This window comes from Watersipora subatra, chromosome 1, assembly GCF_963576615.1.
Source record: "Watersipora subatra chromosome 1, tzWatSuba1.1, whole genome shotgun sequence".
Lineage (NCBI taxonomy): Eukaryota > Metazoa > Bryozoa > Gymnolaemata > Cheilostomatida > Watersiporidae > Watersipora > Watersipora subatra.
In genome coordinates, this window is record NC_088708.1 from 43,951,037 (window position 1) to 43,974,661 (window position 23,625).

General features: G+C 37.0%; 1 protein-coding gene across 1 annotated transcript in view; it reads right to left on the reverse strand.

Moving 5' to 3' along the window:
- Positions 1 to 781: 781 nt before the first annotated feature.
- LOC137387960 (sodium- and chloride-dependent glycine transporter 2-like) overlaps positions 782 to 23,625 on the reverse strand; it is a 30,592-nt gene continuing 7,748 nt past the window's right edge. Inside the window, exons 5-13 of the mRNA XM_068074480.1 lie at positions 22,548 to 22,734; positions 21,920 to 22,052; positions 16,298 to 16,432; positions 14,895 to 15,021; positions 13,422 to 13,636; positions 11,184 to 11,433; positions 10,702 to 10,802; positions 1,093 to 1,227; positions 782 to 952 (exon numbers count right to left, since the gene is read on the reverse strand). Coding sequence (XP_067930581.1) covers positions 782 to 952; positions 1,093 to 1,227; positions 10,702 to 10,802; positions 11,184 to 11,433; positions 13,422 to 13,636; positions 14,895 to 15,021; positions 16,298 to 16,432; positions 21,920 to 22,052; positions 22,548 to 22,734 — 1,454 coding nt within the window. The remainder of the gene's footprint in view (positions 953 to 1,092; positions 1,228 to 10,701; positions 10,803 to 11,183; positions 11,434 to 13,421; positions 13,637 to 14,894; positions 15,022 to 16,297; positions 16,433 to 21,919; positions 22,053 to 22,547; positions 22,735 to 23,625) is intronic.

Here is a 23,625-nt window from a genome sequence, read left to right on the forward strand (position 1 = left end):
CTTATAGCAAGAGGGTTACTGTTAATATGCCTCACCAGAAACTACCAAATGAATCCTGCTTAATACTTATCATTTTTTGAACTCACTTTAAACGTTGTGTTAACTTGTTTATTAAACACCATTATAGTTGGTGAACCTTAAGCAAAGGTTGCCATTTTGGATCCAGCCCTACTCATCGCTGTCACTTACATCTTCATAATGCACAAGCTCACTTGCAACCATGTATAACACAATTGGTTTTTCATAATAAGGTATGTAATCGTCTCATTGACATCTCTAAAGGAAAATAACAAATGAGTCATAACAGCCGAGTTGAGCAAACCCTTTGTATACAACTGCTGATAAGCAGGTGAAAATTAGATCCGAAAGGAAAATGTGTTGTAATCACAACTCATCTAGAAACTTCAGACATGAATGCTTAGTGCTGTTATTAATTTTTCTGTCCCATCTTCATTCAGTTTGAAAAAAATGTGTCATATTCTTAGTTTTCCATTTACACGAGTTTAGATGATTTATTTTCTGTAGAGTTTTACCGCTATACCATATGCTAATTGCTATGAGGTGATTGCTAAGAATGCCATGTCACGCAAGACAACTTCACTGGCTATTCTTCACTAAGCTTTGCAATTACATGTAGATGAGCGCATTTGAATGAATGATGAAATCTAGAGCACAAGTATACTTACAGCTTTATTCAACAAGTGATTTTGCTGCCTTTTTTACATGCAACACACAAATAGTTCAGCAGATAAAAACAATTGACCAGTTGGGTAAGTAGGATTTATTGTGAAGTATTCTGCTTTGGTGGGGTCTGGTCTTCCAAATCTGGGATAGCAAGTGAATCACCGTTGGCACCTTGCAGTAGGCTTTTCACTGCTAGGTCATGTGAGGGTACATTCAGTGATATTCGCTTTATCATTTCATGACTTACTTCTTGGACGACGATATTTTCCTACAATTAGTAACCTTTGTGTTGGCTAACCATGAATGTCGGCAGTTGGCAAGTGTAGTGAAAATTTGCACTCACAATACCGGATGCCATTTATAGGGTCCGGAATTGAGATAGATAAAATGATATGTCACTGTACTTACATTTGAGGCCATTCTAGGAGCTAGCAGCTCTGCTGATGGGTGTATTAGAAAGCCTGGTACATAATCTACAAGTGCTCTGTACCTTGATAGTGCTGGTCCATGCCTAGGATTCGGCCTTATCGCATCTTTTAGTCGCTGCAACAGAACCCACATATTGACTCGTCAGTTCTACCATCAGTGAAAATGTTGCTTCTTTATTTAGACGCAATCATGGAGATTATTGTGTGACTCGGACTGAGAATTTTGGCTACTTCGTGTAATATACCGAAAGGACCCCCTTTGTTTTCAGCTCATAGTTAGACAACTGCATGCATCTCGAGACCTGGTAAGATAGATTATATAGTGACAGACCTTCAGTAAGCACGGCAACAGAAAATAGAGTTATAAGCCATGTACAGCTTTGCTTCCAACATGGGATTTCGTTCTGTCACTACCGATTTCTGGCTTGTTCTATGAATTAGCTATTAGCTTGTAATGCGTATTTTTACTCAAGTGGTTAGCAGGTCTTGCAAAGCGGAGTTTGTAAAAATTGAGGTTTCATTTGTATGTTACCAAATAATTGCTGATTTGCAACTCGAAAATTGTAGTAATTAGCACAACCTCAGCGATGCCATCTCATCCATTTTTAAATAGTAGCCTGTCGGCCACTGACTTGTCTTGTTCCAGCTACAGGTAGCGTAGACCTTGTCTTGACTTGGTGATTTTCAAACTAGCATGAATTGGTTTTTGTTCATAAACAATTTATAAGCAAGGGATTTGTCCAGGGACTGCTGGAAAAGTGAGCAATAAGCGGAATCACACCTGAGACCTGAGGTCCACCAGCAAACACCCCTACCAACTATGCTATTTGTCCTAGAAATAGAATTATTTGCTTTTATCATAAATAACGGTAAGTTCGGCAATGCCCAGAATTTATTTTATTCTCAACCAAATAGCTCACAAGTGGGTGTTCAAGTGGCTGGTTATCCCGAACCAGATGGAGTTTGGAGACCAAATATTTTTAGCAATTTTGTAGAAGGCACCGAGCATATGCGTAAAAGGTTTGGCTGAAGTTGACCAAAAGTATGCCAACGCATAGGGTCCATGCCGACACGTACACGCACGATGACAAAGGGCTTTATTAATGTACTATTATATTTGACATTTAAGCAAGAATATATAGAGAAAGTACAAATAATTAATAGCTTGTGAATCACACATTGATAGCCATTTTGTGTTGTTGAATGAATGTGTCATACTGTTTGGGCTTGAGAAATGTCTTGCTACATTATTTGCATGTTACTAGGTACAAATGTACTTTGCTGCCAATGCCACCAAGATTTAATCTTCATTCCATTACAACAAGGCTCTATGTAAAATCTTTACTATAATGAGAGCCGCGACCATCCGTTCATTTGTCTGAAGTCACTCTAAGAGTGTTAGTAAAAGTAAAAATTTGTCTCGCACAAGCATTGTACATTGTTGTTTCAATTTGTGGACAGGCATGCTATGAACTGCACCACTTCACCACCTTCCAAATTGAAGAATATTTGTGCACATAGTTATTACACATCACAATCTCTCACGACGCACGAGGCTGCCAGCGTACTAGTAAGAATAGTTTGTTACAGCATATATTATTAGTGCTGTCATTCAGAAGTACACTACAACGTATAATTGGCCTCACTAGACTCCATTGATAAGTATATCACCATAAGAGAGCTTGTGTCACTTGGGTCAATTCTTTGTTTGTGGAAAATCATCTTCTCGATAAATCAACAAGTGTGACCACAGTCACATTCAACGCATCTGGCACTACCAAGGTGTAAAATTTTACTTTCTTTTGCCAAAGAGTATTCCAAAACCTACACACTTCCCTTAGTTTATTACAGTTCAACTGTTATATATATAAATCTGGAAAAAAGCAAACTAACAATCATTTTTTGTTTAAGTTAGAATGTGAATAAATAAACTTACCTTATATACAACATAAACTGTATTATGAAAGCCATGCTGGTGCAAACAAAACAATTACATGTCTAATTCAGCTTTGAAAAATAGTCACTCATAGGATACACAATAGTAAATCATAGGATATACCATAGTGAATCATAAGGTATACCATAGTGAATCTAGATATCATAGAAGAAGATATACCATAGTGAGTCATAAGATATACCATAGTGAGTCATAAGATATACCATAGTGAGTCATAAGATATACCATAGTGAATCATAAGATATACCATAGTGAGTTATAAGATATACCATAGTGAGTTATAAGATATACCATAGTGAGTCATAAGATATACCATAGTGAGTCATTATATATACCATAGTGAGTTATAAGATATACCATAGTGAGTCATAAGATATACCATAGTGAGTCATAAGATATACCATAGTGAGTCATAAGATATACCATAGTGAGTCGTAAGATATACCATAGTGAGTCATAAGATATACCATAGTGAGTCATAAGATATACCATAGTGAGTCATAAGATATACCATAGTGAGTTATAAGATATACCATAGTGAGTTATAAGATATACTATAGTGAGTCATTATATATACCATAGTGAGTCATAAGATATACTAGAAATTCCCCTGTCATACAGCCCATGACCTGATAATGGAATAAGTGAAAATGGAAAAAAAAGGGTAGTGCTGGTTGTTGAAAAAGTAGTTGTTCGAGATGATATAAAATAAATTTGAGGGAGCACGACTTCAAAAAGTAAATTCTAATAATCTAGGAATTTGACAGGGGAACTTGTTGGCACGTATGACATAGCTGTATTTGAGCATTGTATGTAATGAAATGTTTCTCATTACATCCAGTACACGTGAGCTGTGATATCTTGTTGTCAAGTCTGCCTAGAAAGTTGTTACGCAGTTCTCGAAAATCAGGACAATCTAAAGATTGAAAATGAGGAATGTGATGAAGGGGGGGCAGCATTGGGAGGAGCAATATTGTTTTGTGCAATATTTTCATGGTCAATGATGTCCATAAAATCATGATCATCATGTGGAAACAAAGGGGCTGCCAAGTCCATGTCATTTACATCACCTACAACATCTACTAAAGAATTCTCTGAATCAGATGAGTTGTTGTTACTAATTTGAGTAGCGTGTTGTTGAACATTAGCATTTGATGTTGATGGTTGCTGTGAGGACCTTCTATTTATCCGCCTATTGAGCTGTAATAATTGAGAGACCCATGGACGGCCACTGCGTCGGCCACGACATGGTGTTCTGGGAAGTTGTATGTCCATGGTAGTTGTCAAATTGTTTTGAAATTAAATTCAAAAAGTCAATTATGCAAAACAAAAGGTAAAAAATTCACACCTATTCTACCACTATCTCAAACCTGTTTTACAACAATAAAATGAATATTAATTTAAGCTGTAGCCCTAACCTACTGTAATCCCACGACCAAACAAGAGTGAAACGATTGGTTGGGAGAATTATGATAAATGCACATGTGCACACAACTCCCGAAAAATTATCCGTTAACGGCCGTCACCAAACCCTTGCAATGAAATCCTATCAACAAATTTAACTATTTTTCAGTAAAGTCGTTTAAGTATAATAATGATACAAAACACATATAAACCTATTTAAATATGTTACCAAGCCTTTGAAAGGTTGACGCAAATTCCTAAAACTAACCCATCTGATCGGATTATACATAAATAGACAGATTTATTAGGACGAAAATCGTCACAAAACGCCTGAAAAGCTTCGTTTTATAAAAGTTAAGACCGGAAATTGAAACGCCGAGCGACAGAGAATAGAACGATAAAGTCTTGCCACAAATCGCCACAAAACGCTTGAACAGCTTGGTTTATTAATAGTTTCGACCGACCTACGAAACGCCAATAAAGCCGTGCGACAGATAGTAGAACTGTTTACTGTGTACTGTTTGAGGCGTAGACCGATTTACAGGTACGAAAATGTGGTACACAGTTTATCAGCCTACGTTTTTGGCCAATTACCGAAGGTTTTTCAAATTATCTAGAACATCAGCCATATTTCTTTACATCTTATCTACAAGGTAGGGCGTTATTACAACGCCCTTTTATGACAAGAATATTTCTTTATTTCACACCAGTTTTCATAAAACTTCCAGACGCGTAAATGCCAGCGCTTGCTCTCTGTTACATATCGCTGTCAAAACCATTCTACATTCATCACAACACAACCAAATTTCAAACTGTAAATTACACATCAGTTTGCCGTTTAACGTTTAATATTGCATTTCAGAGATATAATAAACATATTTCTTTATTGTTGGCATTGTTGTTGTTAGTTAAATTACGTACAGTAGGTTAGGTCTACAGCTTGAATTAATATTTATTTTATTATTGTAAAACATAAGTTTGAGATAGTTAAATATTTATTTTATTAATATTTATTTCTGTTACATATCGTTGTCAAAACCGTTCTGCATTCAACACAACCAACTTTCAAACTGTATATTACAATATATTTTACTTGTAATATTGCATTTCAGAGCTATAATAAACATATTTCATTATTGCTGTTGTTAGTTAAATTACGTACAGTAGTTTAGGTCTACAGCTTGAATTAATATTTATTTTAACCAACAACCAACTTTCAAATTGTGTATTACACGGCAGCTTGCCATTTTACTTTTAATATTGCATTTCAATATAATAAGAGATTTAATAAACATATTTCATTATTGCTGTTGTTAGTTAAATTACGTACAGTAGGTTAGGTCTACGGCTTGAATTAATGTTTATTTTATTATTGTAAAAGATAAGTTTGAGATAGTTAAATATTTATTTTATTAATATTTATTTCTGTTACATATCGCTGTCAAAACCGTTCTACATTCAACACAACCAACTTTCAAACTGTATATTACAATATATTTTACTTTTAACATTGCATTTCAGATATATAATAAACATATTTTATTATTGTTGTTGTTAGTTTAATTACTTACAGTAATTTAGGTCTACAGCTTGAATTAATATTTATTTTGACCAAAAAAACAATTTTCTTCAAATTGTATATTACATGGCAGCTTGCCATTTACTTTTAATATTGCATTTCAATATAATAAGAGATATAATAAACATATATCATTATTGCTGTTGTTATTTAAATTACGTACAGTAGTTTAGGTCTACAGCTTGAATTAATATTTATTTTATTATTGTAAAACATTAGTTTGAGATAGTTATTTATTTATTTTATTAATATTTATTTATGTTACATTTCTGTTATTTCTGCTGCGCCTTTTTAGAGTCGTGCTCCCTCAAATTTATTTTATATCATCTCAAACGAGTCTCATTTACATTGTACTCTGTCAATTCCTGCTGAAAACTACTTTTTCGACAACCAACAGTACCCTTTCTTTTTTCCATTACTACTTTGGTCGTGGGCTGTATGACAGTGGAATTTCTAGTGTATGTAATTTAACAACAGTAATAAGGAAATATGTTTATTATATCTTTGAAATGCAATATTAGAAGTAAAATGGCAAGCTGCTGTGTAATATACACAGTTTGAAAGTTGGTTGTGTTGAATGTAGAATGGCTTTGATAGCGATCTAGCAGAAAGCAAGTATGAGCATTCACACATCTGGAAGTTTTTTTCAAACTGGAGCAAAATAAAAAATGTTTTTGTCATAAGGGGCGTTGTAGTTCGACCCTAGCTTGTACATAAGATGTAAAAGATTTTGGCTAACGTTTTAAATAATTTAATGAAACCTTTGGTAATTGGGAAAAAACATAGGCTGATAGACTGTGTACCACAATTTCGTACCTGTAAATCGGTCTACGTTTATTACAGGAACCTTCGGACAAATAAATTCAAATAATTATTCTTATGATGATTTTATAAAATCAAATAATTATTCTTATAATTAAACATATTTGCAAGATGTTAAAAATGGAAAAATATTAGAAACCTTCGGCACTTAGACAATGCTATAGACTGGTAAAATGAGCACGTTTTTCTCGTGAAATGCGTCCTTCTTAATAGTTCTACTATCTGTCGCAAGGCTTTATTGGTGTATCGTTGGCCGATCTTAATTTTGATCAAAAAAGCTTGTCAAGTTTTAATTGCGAATTTCGGCCAAATTAATCTGTCTATTTGTGTATAATCCGATCAGATGGGTAAGTTTTAGGATATTGTCGACAATTTTCAAAGACTTGGTAACATATTTAAATAGGTTTATATGTGGTTTGTATCGTTATTATACTTAAACGACTCCATTGAAAAATGATTAAGTTTGTTGATAAGATTTCGGTACAAGGGTTTGCGACGGTGTTGATGAATAATTTTCATGCGTTGTGTGCACATGCATTTATCATAAATCTCTCAAAAATTTGCTCCGCTTGTGTTTGGTCGTGGGACCATAGTGAGTCATAAGATATACCATAGTGAGTCATAAGATATACCATGGTAAGTCATAAGATATATCATAGCAGTGATATACAGCCCCCCAAGGATAGCCGATGGCTATCATATGGGCGGGGTTTAATGAGCGTTCTCTGTTAAGATGGTGCTAGCCTGAGTTTCGAAGCTAACACAACTCTCGCGGGGTGGTCAAGTTGCCTTGTTAAGTTTTGGAAAACACGACTCGCTGTTATTGTTTCATTAGCTCATTCAGTCAGTAGACCCCGTGGTTCACAATAGCAAACCTTGAATTTCTACAATGTAGGGGTGATAACTAACCAAAATAATGGATCCTTGCAAAATAAAACATTTCAAATTACCTAATTTTACTAATTTTGAAATTGGTAAAGGTCGTAGTATATGCTTAAAGTTGAATATAATTTACCCAAAATTACCCGAACAACGGCTTTTTTTTCCTAGTTTTTGATTAATATTTTGCCACCCCTAATATAAAATGACAAAGTCTTTCATCGTTGTCACATTGTTTTACCTGGCCAATAATATGGGACTGCAGGCAAAGCTGTGCAGTGTAGTTTTCATACTCAAAATCTAAATATAAAACCGAATTTGGGCTATTTTACGATTGTGACTATTAATATCACGAATGCTTGTGAATTGCAACTGACTGATCATAACGGTGACAATATTGAGATACTATATTTATTTGACAACAAAATTAATTCAACAGATAAGTAAAATAATCACTATAGTTCATAATATTTGTAAATTTACAAGGGGCTTTATTCAGCATATTTGTTTGTTCGGGTGCCTTGTTCGGGTTCATTCCAACAGAGCTCGATCATTAAACCCCACCCATATGAGAGCCGTCGGCTATCCTTGGGGGGCTGTATATCATTGATCATAGCGGTCATAAGATATACCGTAGTGAGTCATAAGATATACCATAGTGAGTTATAAGATATACTATAGCGAGTTATAGGATATACTATAGCAAGTTATAAGATATACCATAGTGAGTTATAGGATATACCATAGTGAGTTATAGGATATACAGTGATAACGCAATAAAGAATAACGTGCCTCCTTTATGTTGCTCCCTTCAGCTTGAGTAAGTCTATATATAGCAACTCCTGGCATCCACATCAGCACAGAGAGAGCTATGAGCCAACCAAGTGCATTCGCCCAAGGAGGTAATGAACTGTCATTTTTCAAGTTGATCAGGCTCATGACCAGCACAAACTAAAACATCCATCTGTCACAATGGTTTATTATTGCAGGGGAACTTGAGACACACAAAGCTAGCGACATGTTTCCAAATATGCTCTAGTAAAGCCAGTATAGTACATGAAGTTCATTTTGTAAATATATAAAAAGCTTTATATCAAAACTAGGAACTCTCAGCTGATAAAGATGCACAACCTGACATGACATATATCTTGCTCTGGAGCGAGCAAGTTTGAAGTGAGTTGCTGAATTTGCCATGTTTAAAAACCTATGGAATTATGTTGTAGTGAGTCAGCCATTTGTGTCACTTCTGAACTGGCGTACTGCTAGTAGACACCACATACTGTTAGTGTACTTGTCACACAGTGCGCTAATAGTATGCTTCCTAGTTATAGCAAGGAATACACACATTAAAAACTGATGTTTGCTCAATCAGCTACTGCTGCCTGATTAGGCGACAGACGTAGAACAATGGTGCCAAGACGAGGGTTGGCATACTCTGCAGATAGTTTATTACCAGTTTAAGTTAATTACTACATTTCCATACAGCAATAGCATGGCGACACGCCTCCATATGGCGCTGTAATGCCATCAAGGAAACAGTTGTGACTCTCTCAATCTGTAGTGATTCATTGTCGCTTATTGGAAGCGAAACACCATGCGATGCACCATTCTTGCGCTATGTGGTGTCACACTTGTGTATGCGTATAGTTAAAGATACAAACTTGATATAAGGCGTCACACAACCATCGCTTTACTATAGTGCCCTATGGAAACATTATTTGCTTGTCAGCCCAGCCTAGTGCATTGGTAATGGTGCAACTAGGTACGTCATACTATCGCTGTCTAGAAACTTCCTAAATGTGAGATGCTTTTCATAAGCCCCCAGGCTAGCAAGCAGGTGTTAGCAGAATCTCTCACTTCCTCTTATTAGTAAACAAGGCGCAAGAGCGCTGCAGTCGAGACATGTGCTCCGGACTCTGGTTTTTTTACGCTCGCTGAGGTAGCAGAGCAACATCAACCACAAATGCTGGGAACTCCGCAACCAACAGCTGATATGATACTCAACTCTCCATGACAGCATTGCACCTGCAAGATATCTGCAGAGAACTAGCTAAACTATCTTTGTTGTTGTATCCATTGAAAAGCAAACCCACCGGCTAGTAAAGCTTATTACAATACGTATAAAGAACCATGCTCTTCGACTAAGTCGTCTTTATTCAAAACCAGCAAAACCTTTTTCATCTTTATTCAGCTAGCCTGCAGAGTGTGTGTGTAAGATCCTGGCTCTCTTGAACCAGAGGGAATTTTGCATCCAAACATTTTTGGCAACATGATGAAAGACGTGAAGGAGATAAGTATGATGTTTGGACAAATTTGGGCACAAAAGTTGGGAATGTGGAACTATTAAAAATGTTGACAATGAAATAGTGCGCCGTATCAATATAGATGACTAGGTGAATGTCCGGTGTTGCATGGATGTTAAAAACAGCTTATAAATAGTGGCAAGTAGTGTAGTTGCCATTTGCTACATCGACTAATTAGCCAATGGCAAAATTAGAATATTGGCTCGTTTGAGTAACCTAAGCTAGTAACATAAACTTGTCTAAATCTTTACTATAATAAGAGCCAAAAAGCTAGCTTGTTGACATTACACATCATGATCTCTCATGCAATCAATCGTGATCTTTAACCGTCCTAGTAGTAACCAATAAAGTGTTTCAAACATGTGTATTTCAGCTGGTGTAATGAGTATGGCCACAGTTATTTCACTGTTTAGCAATGTCAAACCAAAAAGATCAAGTTTAAACCAGCGCAAAGAGGATTTTTCGCTCGAAAACTTTATTGCTATGTTTAGATATATGGAATACAAATGACAAACACTGAGATTTATTTATACATTTAGATGGAAATGTCTTTCACAGTGTTAATTCCCATTAGCGTGAAAACTTTTAGAGATAATCATATCTGCATGCATGGTTACAAAACGCTGCTCAAAGGAAAAAACTTACAGACAAAATGAGAGGTCCTGCCACTTGCCAACAGAATCTCCACCACGGTGAGAGATCTTTGCCAATCATGAGCTTGATGTCCTGAGTAAACCTTTTGTAACCTGCAAACCACGAGAAAACTGAATACAATTCTCCTGTCGGTGGCTGACTTCATAAATGTGAACACACTATCAATATGACCTACCTGACACCACCGAACATGCTGATTGCATGTATACTATCTGTCACCATATCACAATGACACATAGACAGTTGCCACTTGTCATATTATAACTAGTGACTCAAAACTATTCTCTATATAGTCTCAACATTAAAAGTATGCTGCTGTGAAAATATGCTGTAAAATATCACCTCATTTACTATGCCAAAATCAAAATCTCACCTGCTCTAACCTGACACAGTAGCACAATAGACACGTGTTGCACTTAGAAATGTCACTTGTACCAAATAGCTCATAACACTCTTCATGCAAACACACTCACTGTAGAAGTTGTTTCCCTTACCATACAAAACCATGACCGTGAATAATTCAAAAAGGCAAAGAATGATGACGTTAAAGCCGGCAGCGTAAGAATCGATAAGATCAAAAATGTAGATTCCACCCTGACTTGTCATCAATACACCAGGCATGAGAAATATGAGTACACAGGCTAAAGTGATCCATGGCTTTTTGGACCTCCATGATGGCTGCAGATCAAAAAGCATGGTAGTCACGGTTTCCAGCAGTGTGAACTACAAACACACAGGAGCTGTATAACCAACCTCCAAAGTTTTCTTGTACGTATTATCTTTAAAGAAGTCCACCAATAAACAGTTACAGTACAATTCTTGGAGATTGCTGCCATGTAGGTTTTATTGCACAATGTCAAACATAATTTGTGAGCTGTAAAAATTTTAATTTTCCAACTAAAAAATTAGGGCTTCTTTGATGTGAAGGGACGCCAGAATCGTAATTATTACTTTTATTTTAATATATCCTAAACTAAGCAATGAATTTTAAGCAAACCATAGCTGCAACAAGCCCCTTACACTGTTATCTTCTAAACTTGTAAGTGAAATACAATACAATACCGGTTGTTCCTAGTTTGGTGAAGTAAATCCATTTAGAATGTTTTAGAAGTTTTTATCCATTTGAGAAAATTATTAACAAAAAGTAATAAAACCCTGTAATTCAGTGTGTTTTAAAAAAATGAAGCTCACCTTTCAGCGAATGCTGCTAAGGAAGTGTTTCACTCCTATTATTAGCCCAAAATACAGTCTCACAATAAAGTTGCCAGCTCCATGCCATACAATACCCTAAGCAGTTCATCCACTGATTGTATGATTTATGATTAGCACACCTAATCACCTTGAGCTGTTGGATGATCAACCTGCTAACTTTCAAGCTTTTGCTAGCCAGTTTTAATGTATTTGCCGATTTCACCTTTGAAAGCTCAAGTCAAAATACTCTGAGTGGAATTGTCTTCTCTTGACTGAATCATTAACTAATGAACCAGCTACCATCAAACCTTTACATACATATACGCTAAACCTGCATGTTAAAACTATCGCATGTTAGTAGAGAAAACATTCCTATAAAAATGTACACGTGTTTAATATGTTCAACAGCCCAAATGCATATGATTGTCCATAATATATACGTACATGTACTTCAGGTAACAATGCGTAACATAAGAAGAGAAACTGTTTATAAAGCCATACTAAAATCTTTATGTGGAAAACTAACTACTTTGTATATGCAAAAATCTAAATAAAATTATAATCAATGAAAGATCTTTACTTTTTCTTTATTTTAGAGGTACACAAATGTAGGTGATGGGTAAGTTTGGAGGTAAAATGGTCTACATGTATCTACACGGTATAACTTAATCTAACCTAAACTCGAAAAAATTTCAAACTATTTTATTGTTTTATTATTAACTAGTACGTTGGCAGTCTCGAGCAGCGTGAGAGATCGTCATGTGTAATAACTATGTGCATAACTATTCCATTTAGAATGCAATGCAGTGGTCGAGTAGTACAGTTGGTAGTGTAAGCCTGGCTGCGAAGCAGAATATCTGAGTTCAATTCTGTATGATCATATGATGCAATTTCTTTCAAACTTCCAACCATGGCTTCTGAGCGACAGAACGGGGCACTTATTACAGTTAAGATTAATCAGATTCTTCACAAATTCGCATTGTTTCACACATGTCACCGCAATGTTTCACACGTGTCACCGCAATGTTTCACACGTGTCCCCGCAATGTTTCACACGTGTCGCCGCATTGTTTCACACCTGTCACCGCAATGTTTCACACGGGTCACCGCAATGTTTCACACGTGTCACCGCAATGTTTCACACGTGTCACCGCAATGTTTTGAACAATTTTGAACGTCATCGCCTAGGAATTACTCAAATGTTTGCTCAAATCTTAAAACAAAAGCTGAAAAATTTAGTTATTTATGTCATCATTAGTAAATTCGTCTGTCTTATATTCAGGCTGGCGTGTGAGGTAACAAAACCTCAGTTTAATAATCAAAATTCTTAACGGGCCTTTTTGATTATAAGCGGTGCTATCCCACTATATGGTGTTTTGTTAAATCTAAGGAACCAGTATTTTCTTCACAACACAGTTCAAGTTTTTGATGCAGTAAGGAAAGAGCAAACGGGACAGCCAACTAGAATAGTTGCACTAAAGTTTACTAGAATGATAGAGGAATATAAGTATATGACTCACTTGGCTGTCGAGGCCAAGAGTAAGCAGCATGACAAAAAAGAGCACAGACCAGAAGGGAGGAAATGGTAATGTCAATATGGCTGCTGGAAATATAATGAAAGCTAGACCAGTTCCTCCATCAGAAACCTTGTCGACCTCGACTCCGAGCCTGTCCGCTAAATGTCCGATGTAGGAATATATTACAAATCCAGCAAATATTGATGTTAAACTGTTACCTGCAAAACAATAAAGGACCACGATCAATAATCACTTTCACTAATATCAGAAAAAGGGATATAAAGGGTTTTCAGTACTAGATTCTGTATACGAGTGGAAAAGTATAGCTGTTTTGTCCTTCCATTATCCTTTTTTATAATGATCAGAGTACTTTATGAGAATAGATAGAGGAGTACACAATACATAGAAATGTACACAACAAATAGAGAAGTAGATCATAGATAGAGAAGTAGACAATGGATAGAGAAATAGACAATAGATAGAGAAGTAGACAATAGATAGAGAAGTAAACAATGGATAGAGAAATAGACAACAGATAGAGAGGTAGACAATGGATAGAGAAATAGACAATAGATAGAGAAGTAGATAATAGATAGAGAAGCAGATAATAGATGGAAAAATACACAATATATAAAGAAGTAGACAATAGATAAAGAAGTAGACAATAGATAGAGAAATAGACAATAGATAGAGAAGTAGACAATAGATAGAGAAATACACAATATATAGAGAAGTAGACAATAAATAGAAAAGTAGACAATAGATAGAGAAGTAGACAATAGATAGAGAAGTAGACAATAGATAGAGGGGCAGACAATGGATAGAGAAATAGACAATAGATAGAGAAGTAGACAATAGATAGAGAAAAAGACAATAGATAGAGAAGTAGACAATAAATAGAAAAGTAGACAATAGATAGAAAAGTAGACAATAGATAGAGAAGTAGACAATAGATAGAGAAGTACACAATAGATAGAGAAATAGACAATAGAAGAGCTCAATTCAACTAACAAGATGGTTGATGTCGAAGGAAACATTGAGCTGAATGTAATAGAGCAACAGACTTGAGTAAATAGTACTCGTAAAGCATGATGATATAGGGTGCTACCTATAGTAACGAAGAGGGTGTCCTTTATAATGATATAGGGTTATACCTATAGTAAAGACGAAGGTGTCCTTTATAATGATATAGGGTGATACCTGTAGTAACGACGAAGGTGTCCTTTATAATGATATAGGGTGATACCTGTAGTAACGGCGAAGGTGTCCTTTATAATGATATAGGGTGATACCTATAGTAACGACGGAGGTGTCCTTTATAATGATACAGGGTGATACCTATAGTAACGACGAAGGTGTCCTTTATAATGATATAGGGTGATACCTATAGTAACGACGAAGGTGCCCTTTATAATTATACAGGGTGATACCTATAGTAACGACGGAGGTGTCCTTTATAATAATATAAGGTGATACCTATAGTAACAACGAGGGTGTCCTTTATAATGTTGTTTCTGAACCTGTTGTAACTAGCAAGAGTTATCAGTCCTCCCCAACAAATCGACAACGAGAAGAAAATTTGACTTCCAGCGTTGCTCCAAACCTGCCGGAGAGAACGAAGCCTATTTTGCAAGCAGTTGAATTGGAAAGAGCAGACAGCTTTTATCAAATCGATGTCAAGTCTATAATGACAAGGGAAATTTCTTTTCTATTGTTTATGCTGCCGGTATTCATTAAAGGTTGACTTGCAATAAAATTCATATTACAGTTATTTGGTATCAAAAGATTCACCATGTCTTACTCTGTTGTGTTGTAGGTGCCAAATATGTGGAAATGTGATTACAAGCTCTTAAAAGCTCAAAAACAAAAAGCCGCCGTAGATTGGAATCTCCTAATTTCGATGACGTAGCCATGAAATTTGGTTATTGTCTTGTCACGTGATGTTCTCACGTGAATTGAAAGGTCAATAAAAAGCTCAAAATAATACTTCTCGTAGCATTAGTTTATGACAAACACTTTATGACAGCCACATATTTGATACAATGGCTTGAAGACCCTGTATCAAATACAGATGCTCGCTACTTTACAGTTTTGTTTCAGCATTATTCAATTGTCAAGTTGTAATCTGATCATGTGACCCAATACTTCGCAAGTAATTTCAGCAGCACTTTTCGATTATCACAAGTGACCAACAGGCTCGTCATGATTATCAGACAATGATATGTACTCCTTTAAACAAAGGCTAAAAAATTAAACGAATTTTTAAGGTAAGTTATAGGATATCACTGCTAAAAGTGACAGCATTACAATGACGGTAAAACAGACGCGTAAGAACAATAGACATGGTTTTATTGAATGCGTGAAGTATATTTGTGAAAACATTTCAATGAATAAGGTTGCATGAAAGTGTAAACAGAAACCATCTACCACAACTACGTCACATTTGATCCGTTTTGGAAAGAGAATCCAAACTACGGCGGTCTCGCGTGGCTGCGATTTTCTGTTCGTTTTGAGCTTTTAAGAGCTTGTAATCACCTTTCAACATATTTTGCACCTACAACACAACAGAGTAAGACATGGTGAATATTTTTATATCAAATAACTGTAATGTAAATTTTGTTGCAAGTCAACCTTTAAAGGTTGACTTGCAACAAAATTCACATTACAGTTATTTGGTATCAAAAGGTTCATCATGTCTTACTCTGTTGTGTTGTAAGTGCCAAATATGTGGAAATGTGATTACAAGCTCTTAAAAGCTATAGTAAGTATAGCTTATAGTTATAGTAAGTATAGCAAGCAAACCCGCGTATACAAGCTTGTTACTTGAATATGTCATCCTGCTACCTCAACACACTAAAATATTATATCAGGATACCAACCTTTGACTCTAAAAGCTTTGGCCAGTCTGGCCTCAAGTAGAACTTTATGCCATTACCGGCACCTTTGAGTGTCAACCCATTGATTAGCAATATTACCAGTACAAAGTATGGAAAGAGTGCTGTGAAATAGACAACCTGCAAAACATATTTGCAGCTCAGTGTTTAACTATTTACAAAACTATGAGGTCAAAGATGTAGATTCTATTTTGACTCCATCAATACACCAGACATGAGAAATATGAGTACACAAGCTAAAGTGATCCATGGCTTTTAAACATTCATGAAGGCTGCAGATAAAAAAGCATGGTAGTCACGATTTCCAGCTGGTGTTCCTGAATTCTGGAATACAGTGCAAAGTATATCTCATAGTAATATTCTGTTACTACAACCTACTCCTGTTACTGTCACTATCCCTACTCCTGTTACTGTCACTATTCCTACTCCTGTTACTGTCACTATCCCTACTCCTGTTACTGTCACTATCCCAACTCCTGTTACTGTCACTATCCCTACTCCTGTTACTGTCACTATCCCTACTCCTGTTACTGTCACTATCCCAACTCCTGTTACTGTCACTATCCCTACTCCTGTTACTGTCACTATCCCTACTCCTGTTACTGTCACTATCCCTACTCCTGTTACTGTCACTATCCCTACTCCTGTTACTGTCACTATCCCTACTCCTGTTACTGTCACTATCCCTACTCCTGTTACTGTCACTATCCCTACTCCTGTTACTGTCACTATCCCTACTCCTGTTACTGTCACTATCCCAACTCCTGTTACTGTCACTATCCCTACTCCTGTTACTGTCACTATCCCTACTCCTGTTACTGTCACTATCCCTACTCCTGTTACTGTCACTATCCCTACTCCTGTTACTGTCACTATCCCTACTCCTGTTACTGTCACTATCCCTACTCCTGTTACTGTCACTATCCCTACTCCTGTTACTGTCACTATCCCAACTCCTGTTACTGTCACTATCCCTACTCCTGTTACTGTCACTATCCCTACTCCTGTTACTGTCACTATCCCTACTCCTGTTACTGTCACTATCCCTACTCCTGTTACTGTCACTATCCCTACTCCTGTTACTGTCACTATCCCAACTCCTGTTACTGTCACTATCCCAACTCCTGTTACTGTCACTATCCCTACTCCTGTTACTGTCACTATCCCTACTCCTGTTACTGTCACTATCCCTACTCCTGTTACTGTCACTATCCCTACTCCTGTTACTGTCACTATCCCTACTCCTGTTACTGTCACTATCCCTACTCCTGTTACTGTCACTATCCCTACTCCTGTTACTGTCACTATCCCTACTCCTGTTACTGTCACTATCCCTACTCCTGTTACTGTCACTATTCCTACTCCTGTTACTGTCACTATCCCTACTCCTGTTACTGTCACTATCCCTACTCCTGTTACTGTCACTATCCCTACTCCTGTTACTGTCACTATCCCTACTCCTGTTACTGTCACTATCCCTACTCCTGTTACTGTCACTATCCCTACTCCTGTTACTGTCACTATCCCAACTCCTGTTACTGTCACTATCCCTACTCCTGTTACTGTCACTATCCCTACTCCTGTTACTGTCACTATCCCTACTCCTGTTACTGTCACTATCCCTACTCCTGTTACTGTCACTATCCCTACTCCTGTTACTGTCACTATCCCTACTCCTGTTACTGTCACTATTCCTACTCCTGTTACTGTCACTATCCCTACTCCTGTTACTACAACCTACTCCTGTTACTGTCACTATCCCTACTCCTGTTACTGTCACTATCCCTACTCCTGTTACTGTCACTATCCCTACTCCTGTTACTGTCACTATCCCTACTCCTGTTACTGTCACTATCCCTACTCCTGTTACTGTCACTATCCCTACTCCTGTTACTGTCACTATCCCTACTCCTGTTACTGTCACTATCCCTACTCCTGTTACTGTCACTATCCCTACTCCTGTTACTGTCACTATCCCTACTCCTGTTACTGTCACTATCCCTACTCCTGTTACTGTCACTATCCCTACTCCTGTTACTGTCACTCTCCCTACTCCTGTTACTGTCACTATCCCTACTCCTGTTACTGTCACTATCCCTACTCCTGTTACTGTCACTATCCCTACTCCTGTTACTGTCACTATCCCAACTCCTGTTACTGTCACTATCCCTACTCCTGTTACTGTCACTATCCCTACTCCTGTTACTGTCACTATCCCTACTCCTGTTACTGTCACTATCCCTACTCCTGTTACTGTCACTATCCCTACTCCTGTTACTGTCACTATCCCTACTCCTGTTACTGTCACTATCCCTACTCCTGTTACTGTCACTATCCCTACTCCTGTTACTGTCACTATCCCTACTCCTGTTACTGTCACTATCCCTACTCCTGTTACTGTCACTATCCCTACTCCTGTTACTGTCACTATCCCTACTCCTGTTACTGTCACTATCCCTACTCCTGTTACTGTCACTATCCCAACTCCTGTTACTGTCACTATTCCAACTCCTGTTACTGTCACTATCCCTACTCCTGTTACTGTCACTATCCCAACTCCTGTTACTGTCACTATCCCTACTCCTGTTACTGTCACTATCCCTACTCCTGTTACTGTCACTATCCCTACTCCTGTTACTGTCACTATCCCTACTCCTGTTACTGTCACTATCCCAACTCCTGTTACTGTCACTATCCCTACTCCTGTTACTACAACCTACTCCTGTTACTGTCACTATCCCTACTCCTGTTACTGTCACTATCCCTACTCCTGTTACTGTCACTATCCCTACTCCTGTTACTGTCACTATCCCTACTCCTGTTACTGTCACTATCCCAACTCCTGTTACTGTCACTATCCCTACTCCTGTTACTGTCACTATCCCTACTCCTGTTACTGTCACTATCCCTACTCCTGTTACTGTCACTATCCCAACTCCTGTTACTGTCACTATCCCTACTCCTGTTACTGTCACTATCCCTACTCCTGTTACTGTCACTATCCCTACTCCTGTTACTGTCACTATCCCTACTCCTGTTACTGTCACTATCCCTACTCCTGTTACTGTCACTATCCCAACTCCTGTTACTGTCACTATCCCTACTCCTGTTACTGTCACTATCCCTACTCCTGTTACTGTCACTATCCCTACTCCTGTTACTGTCACTATCCCTACTCCTGTTACTGTCACTATCCCTACTCCTGTTACTGTCACTATCCCAACTCCTGTTACTGTCACTATCCCTACTCCTGTTACTGTCACTATCCCTACTCCTGTTACTGTCACTATCCCAACTCCTGTTACTGTCACTATCCCTACTCCTGTTACTGTCACTATCCCAACTCCTGTTACTGTCACTATCCCTACTCCTGTTACTGTCACTATCCCTACTCCTGTTACTGTCACTATCCCTACTCCTGTTACTGTCACTATCCCTACTCCTGTTACTGTCACTATCCCTACTCCTGTTACTGTCACTATCCCAACTCCTGTTACTGTCACTATCCCTACTCCTGTTACTGTCACTATCCCTACTCCTGTTACTGTCACTATCCCTACTCCTGTTACTGTCACTATCCCTACTCCTGTTACTGTCACTATCCCTACTCCTGTTACTGTCACTATCCCTACTCCTGTTACTGTCACTATCCCAACTCCTGTTACTGTCACTATCCCTACTCCTGTTACTGTCACTATCCCTACTCCTGTTACTGTCACTATCCCTACTCCTGTTACTGTCACTATCCCAACTCCTGTTACTGTCACTATCCCTACTCCTGTTACTGTCACTATCCCTACTCCTGTTACTGTCACTATCCCTACTCCTGTTACTGTCACTATCCCTACTCCTGTTACTGTCACTATCCCTACTCCTGTTACTGTCACTATTCCTACTCCTGTTACTGTCACTATCCCTACTCCTGTTACTGTCACTATCCCTACTCCTGTTACTGTCACTATCCCTACTCCTGTTACTGTCACTATCCCTACTCCTGTTACTGTCACTATCCCTACTCCTGTTACTGTCACTATCCCTACTCCTGTTACTGTCACTATCCCAACTCCTGTTACTGTCACTATCCCTACTCCTGTTACTGTCACTATCCCTACTCCTGTTACTGTCACTATCCCTACTCCTGTTACTGTCACTATCCCAACTCCTGTTACTGTCACTATCCCTACTCCTGTTACTGTCACTATCCCTACTCCTGTTACTGTCACTATCCCTACTCCTGTTACTGTCACTATCCCTACTCCTGTTACTGTCACTATCCCTACTCCTGTTACTGTCACTATTCCTACTCCTGTTACTGTCACTATCCCTACTCCTGTTACTGTCACTATTCCAACTCTACAATACTATTAGATTACCAAATTTTAAAACATACGTATTTATTCAATTCATTCTATAATTATTGATTTCTGTCTTTTTATTTTTGTTTTGTGTGTTATTGTTTTGATTTTTCTTTTGGCATGTAAAAAAACATCCATTTGTTAATGCCAATATAAAGTAATAAACCAATACCAATATAAAGTTATAGATACATAAATACATACATGCGTATAATAATCAAGAAGAGAGAAAAGTTCTGAAAATCAATCAAGCTGCTATTTCCATTTTGAATTGTTACCTGTACATATTAGAGAATTATTGACTAGTACATGCTTCATTGGCTGTGTGGAATACGAAGAACTTGGACCAAACTTTTCTCTTGCAGATGTCATAAGAAGTGTGGATGAAAAGAGATAATTCCCACAAATACCTTGTCATATTATTAATTAAAACAGATCTACTTAGAAATTAGAATTTTTGCAAGTTTGTCAATAAGACAACTAAACTCTGCTGCATTTGCAACAGTATACAGTGTGCCTGTCTCACCAGCAGTGGGAATTGAGTGTGAAGGGAAGAGGAGAGAGGAAAAGAGAGAGAAGAAAAAAATGTAACTAAATATTCTCCATACATTTTATTATGAATAATACGTTACATGCTGCACGGACTCAAATTGATCAGAACAGGATATAGCATTTAATGATGCTCTCTGACTATCTCATGTGGTGTTAAATACTCATTAATGTACATGTATAAGATAAATTTTCACAAATATGACATACTTTTGCAAAGGCAATATACTGTTTAATTAGGTTTTTATTTTTTGAAAAATCCAAAACTTTTTTTTATGTATCATAGAATTTAGACTTCTTTAGAGACAACAGAAGTAAAAACAGAAGTGAGTGCAGAACGGCATGCTTTTAGTTTTAAAAATTAATGTTTATACCTTGCTCAATAATCCGTCAGAGTATGTAAATGCTGTTTTCGGTCTGTAAAAAACCACAGAAGTTGTGCACTCTTTATCAAATGTTTAGTCATACCATTACTTAGTTTATAGAAACTTTTAAGGAATATTCTAGAAGCAGTTGACTTTGTCTTCTTTTGTCACATTACCTTAAACATAACATTCATTTAAATTCTCTCACTTCTCCTTTATCACTTGACATTCCTGATCCATCTACATGTACTAAGTCTTTTCCGGTTAGCCTAATTTCCTTCATGGTTTTTATAATCTCTCAGCCTACTACCCTTATTTTAGGAATCAGGCTTTCTTACCTTGCCTGATGACTTGACCCCTTGAAAGAGTGCCAAATAAACTAAAGCCCAAGCTCCAATCAAGCATCCAAGCAGGCCCGGATTGATTGTGCCAATATCGTTTATACCAGGGGATACGTTCAGTACTTTCTTACTGCAGAACAAGTGGCATGACATAACCATAACCATAAATTGTATACAACCTCGAACAATTCTTTTGAAGATATTATCATTAGCTCTTTTAACAAAGTTCCACATAATATCCATAATATCTGAATGCTTAAAAGAGAGAGGTATTTCAAACACTATGTCAAACCAAATTTAATTTGAGTTTATGACTGTTGCCCTTTTTTAAAATTCTGGCAGGGCATAATTTGTAAAATATTTCTGTTTAAAATTACAGCCAATGAAGTGTTGAACAAAACCATATTCATAGTCCAACTCTTTGTTCATTCCAGTCAAGAATTGTTCTGATAGGCATATACCGAACAGGACGAAAAAGTCCTAAGTACATATACCACAGTATGTCAACAGTAGTTTCAACTTTACAGACAAGAGATGCGACAATCACAGGTACATAAAAATATTACATGTTATATTAACTAGGAATAAAATATTGGTCAGATCTTTGACATTAATCGTGACTTACAAGAAGTATTCTTCTGAGGAAAGGACAGGTTTGATGTTAAACAGGGCTGCTACTTCAGTATCGTAAAGACCAAGGAATTCATTTGTCTGATCGTGGCCATCATCTAAAAGTCTATAGCAGGTTCCGTTCTCCATCTTTGTCTCGTTTGCTCCGCTACACTCCGTACTTGGCCACAAATCTGAGCAAACTAAAATCACCCACCTTATGATGAAATAGTACAGTTTAATGGAATAATACTCAGCCTTACGTCTAGTCACCTTTTTACATTAGGGTAACATAAATAATTTGATATTGCATATATATTATATATATAAATATAATATTAATGATATAAAAATAAAGTTTGAAGCCTGCAGCTAATGCTTGTCAGTAACTTTTATTTTAAAAGTTATAAATCATGTTTTGAAACAAAGTGATATTTATTTACTGGCTAGCGGAATGCCTGGCATTGCACGGGTAATAAAAAAGTTTTTGTATAGAAAATTAATTTTTAATTGGCTTAACCAATGAGTAACGTAGACTTATTTACTGTAATATGAGCCAGGACCATTCCTCTGAAGCCAGCGTTAAAGAATAGATTGCGTCATGATCTCTCACTTAATCATGATCTTCAAGTGCACTAGGTGAAGCGTTCTATTTTAAACAATTGGCATTAAATATTGAAAAGTGCAATAAGTATGGTGTGTGCACATTTATTTCACAGAACAGCCAGTTGGCAGTGTATTGTAAAGGATAGTACGCCTGTCAGCAGAACTGGGGGTTTCGATGATTTCAATTCTAGTGCAAAGTAGATTTTTCATCCCTTTAACTTTATCGCTATATCTGGACATACGAAGTACAGGCCCTCACATTTATATATATATACAGTAGATTAGCAACGGTTTTGCTATAGAATGATCAATATTAGGCAGCTATCAGGCACACTAGAGTTAACGGTAATCCACATGGAGTCGAACCTCATCGTGCAGAAATATCAGTCTAGTATACTGTCATATGTTGGAGCAAAATTTTAATACTCAAACATTGAATTTTTTTAATTTGTTTCAGCGCCCTAAAACAGTGACAAAATTCTTCAAGT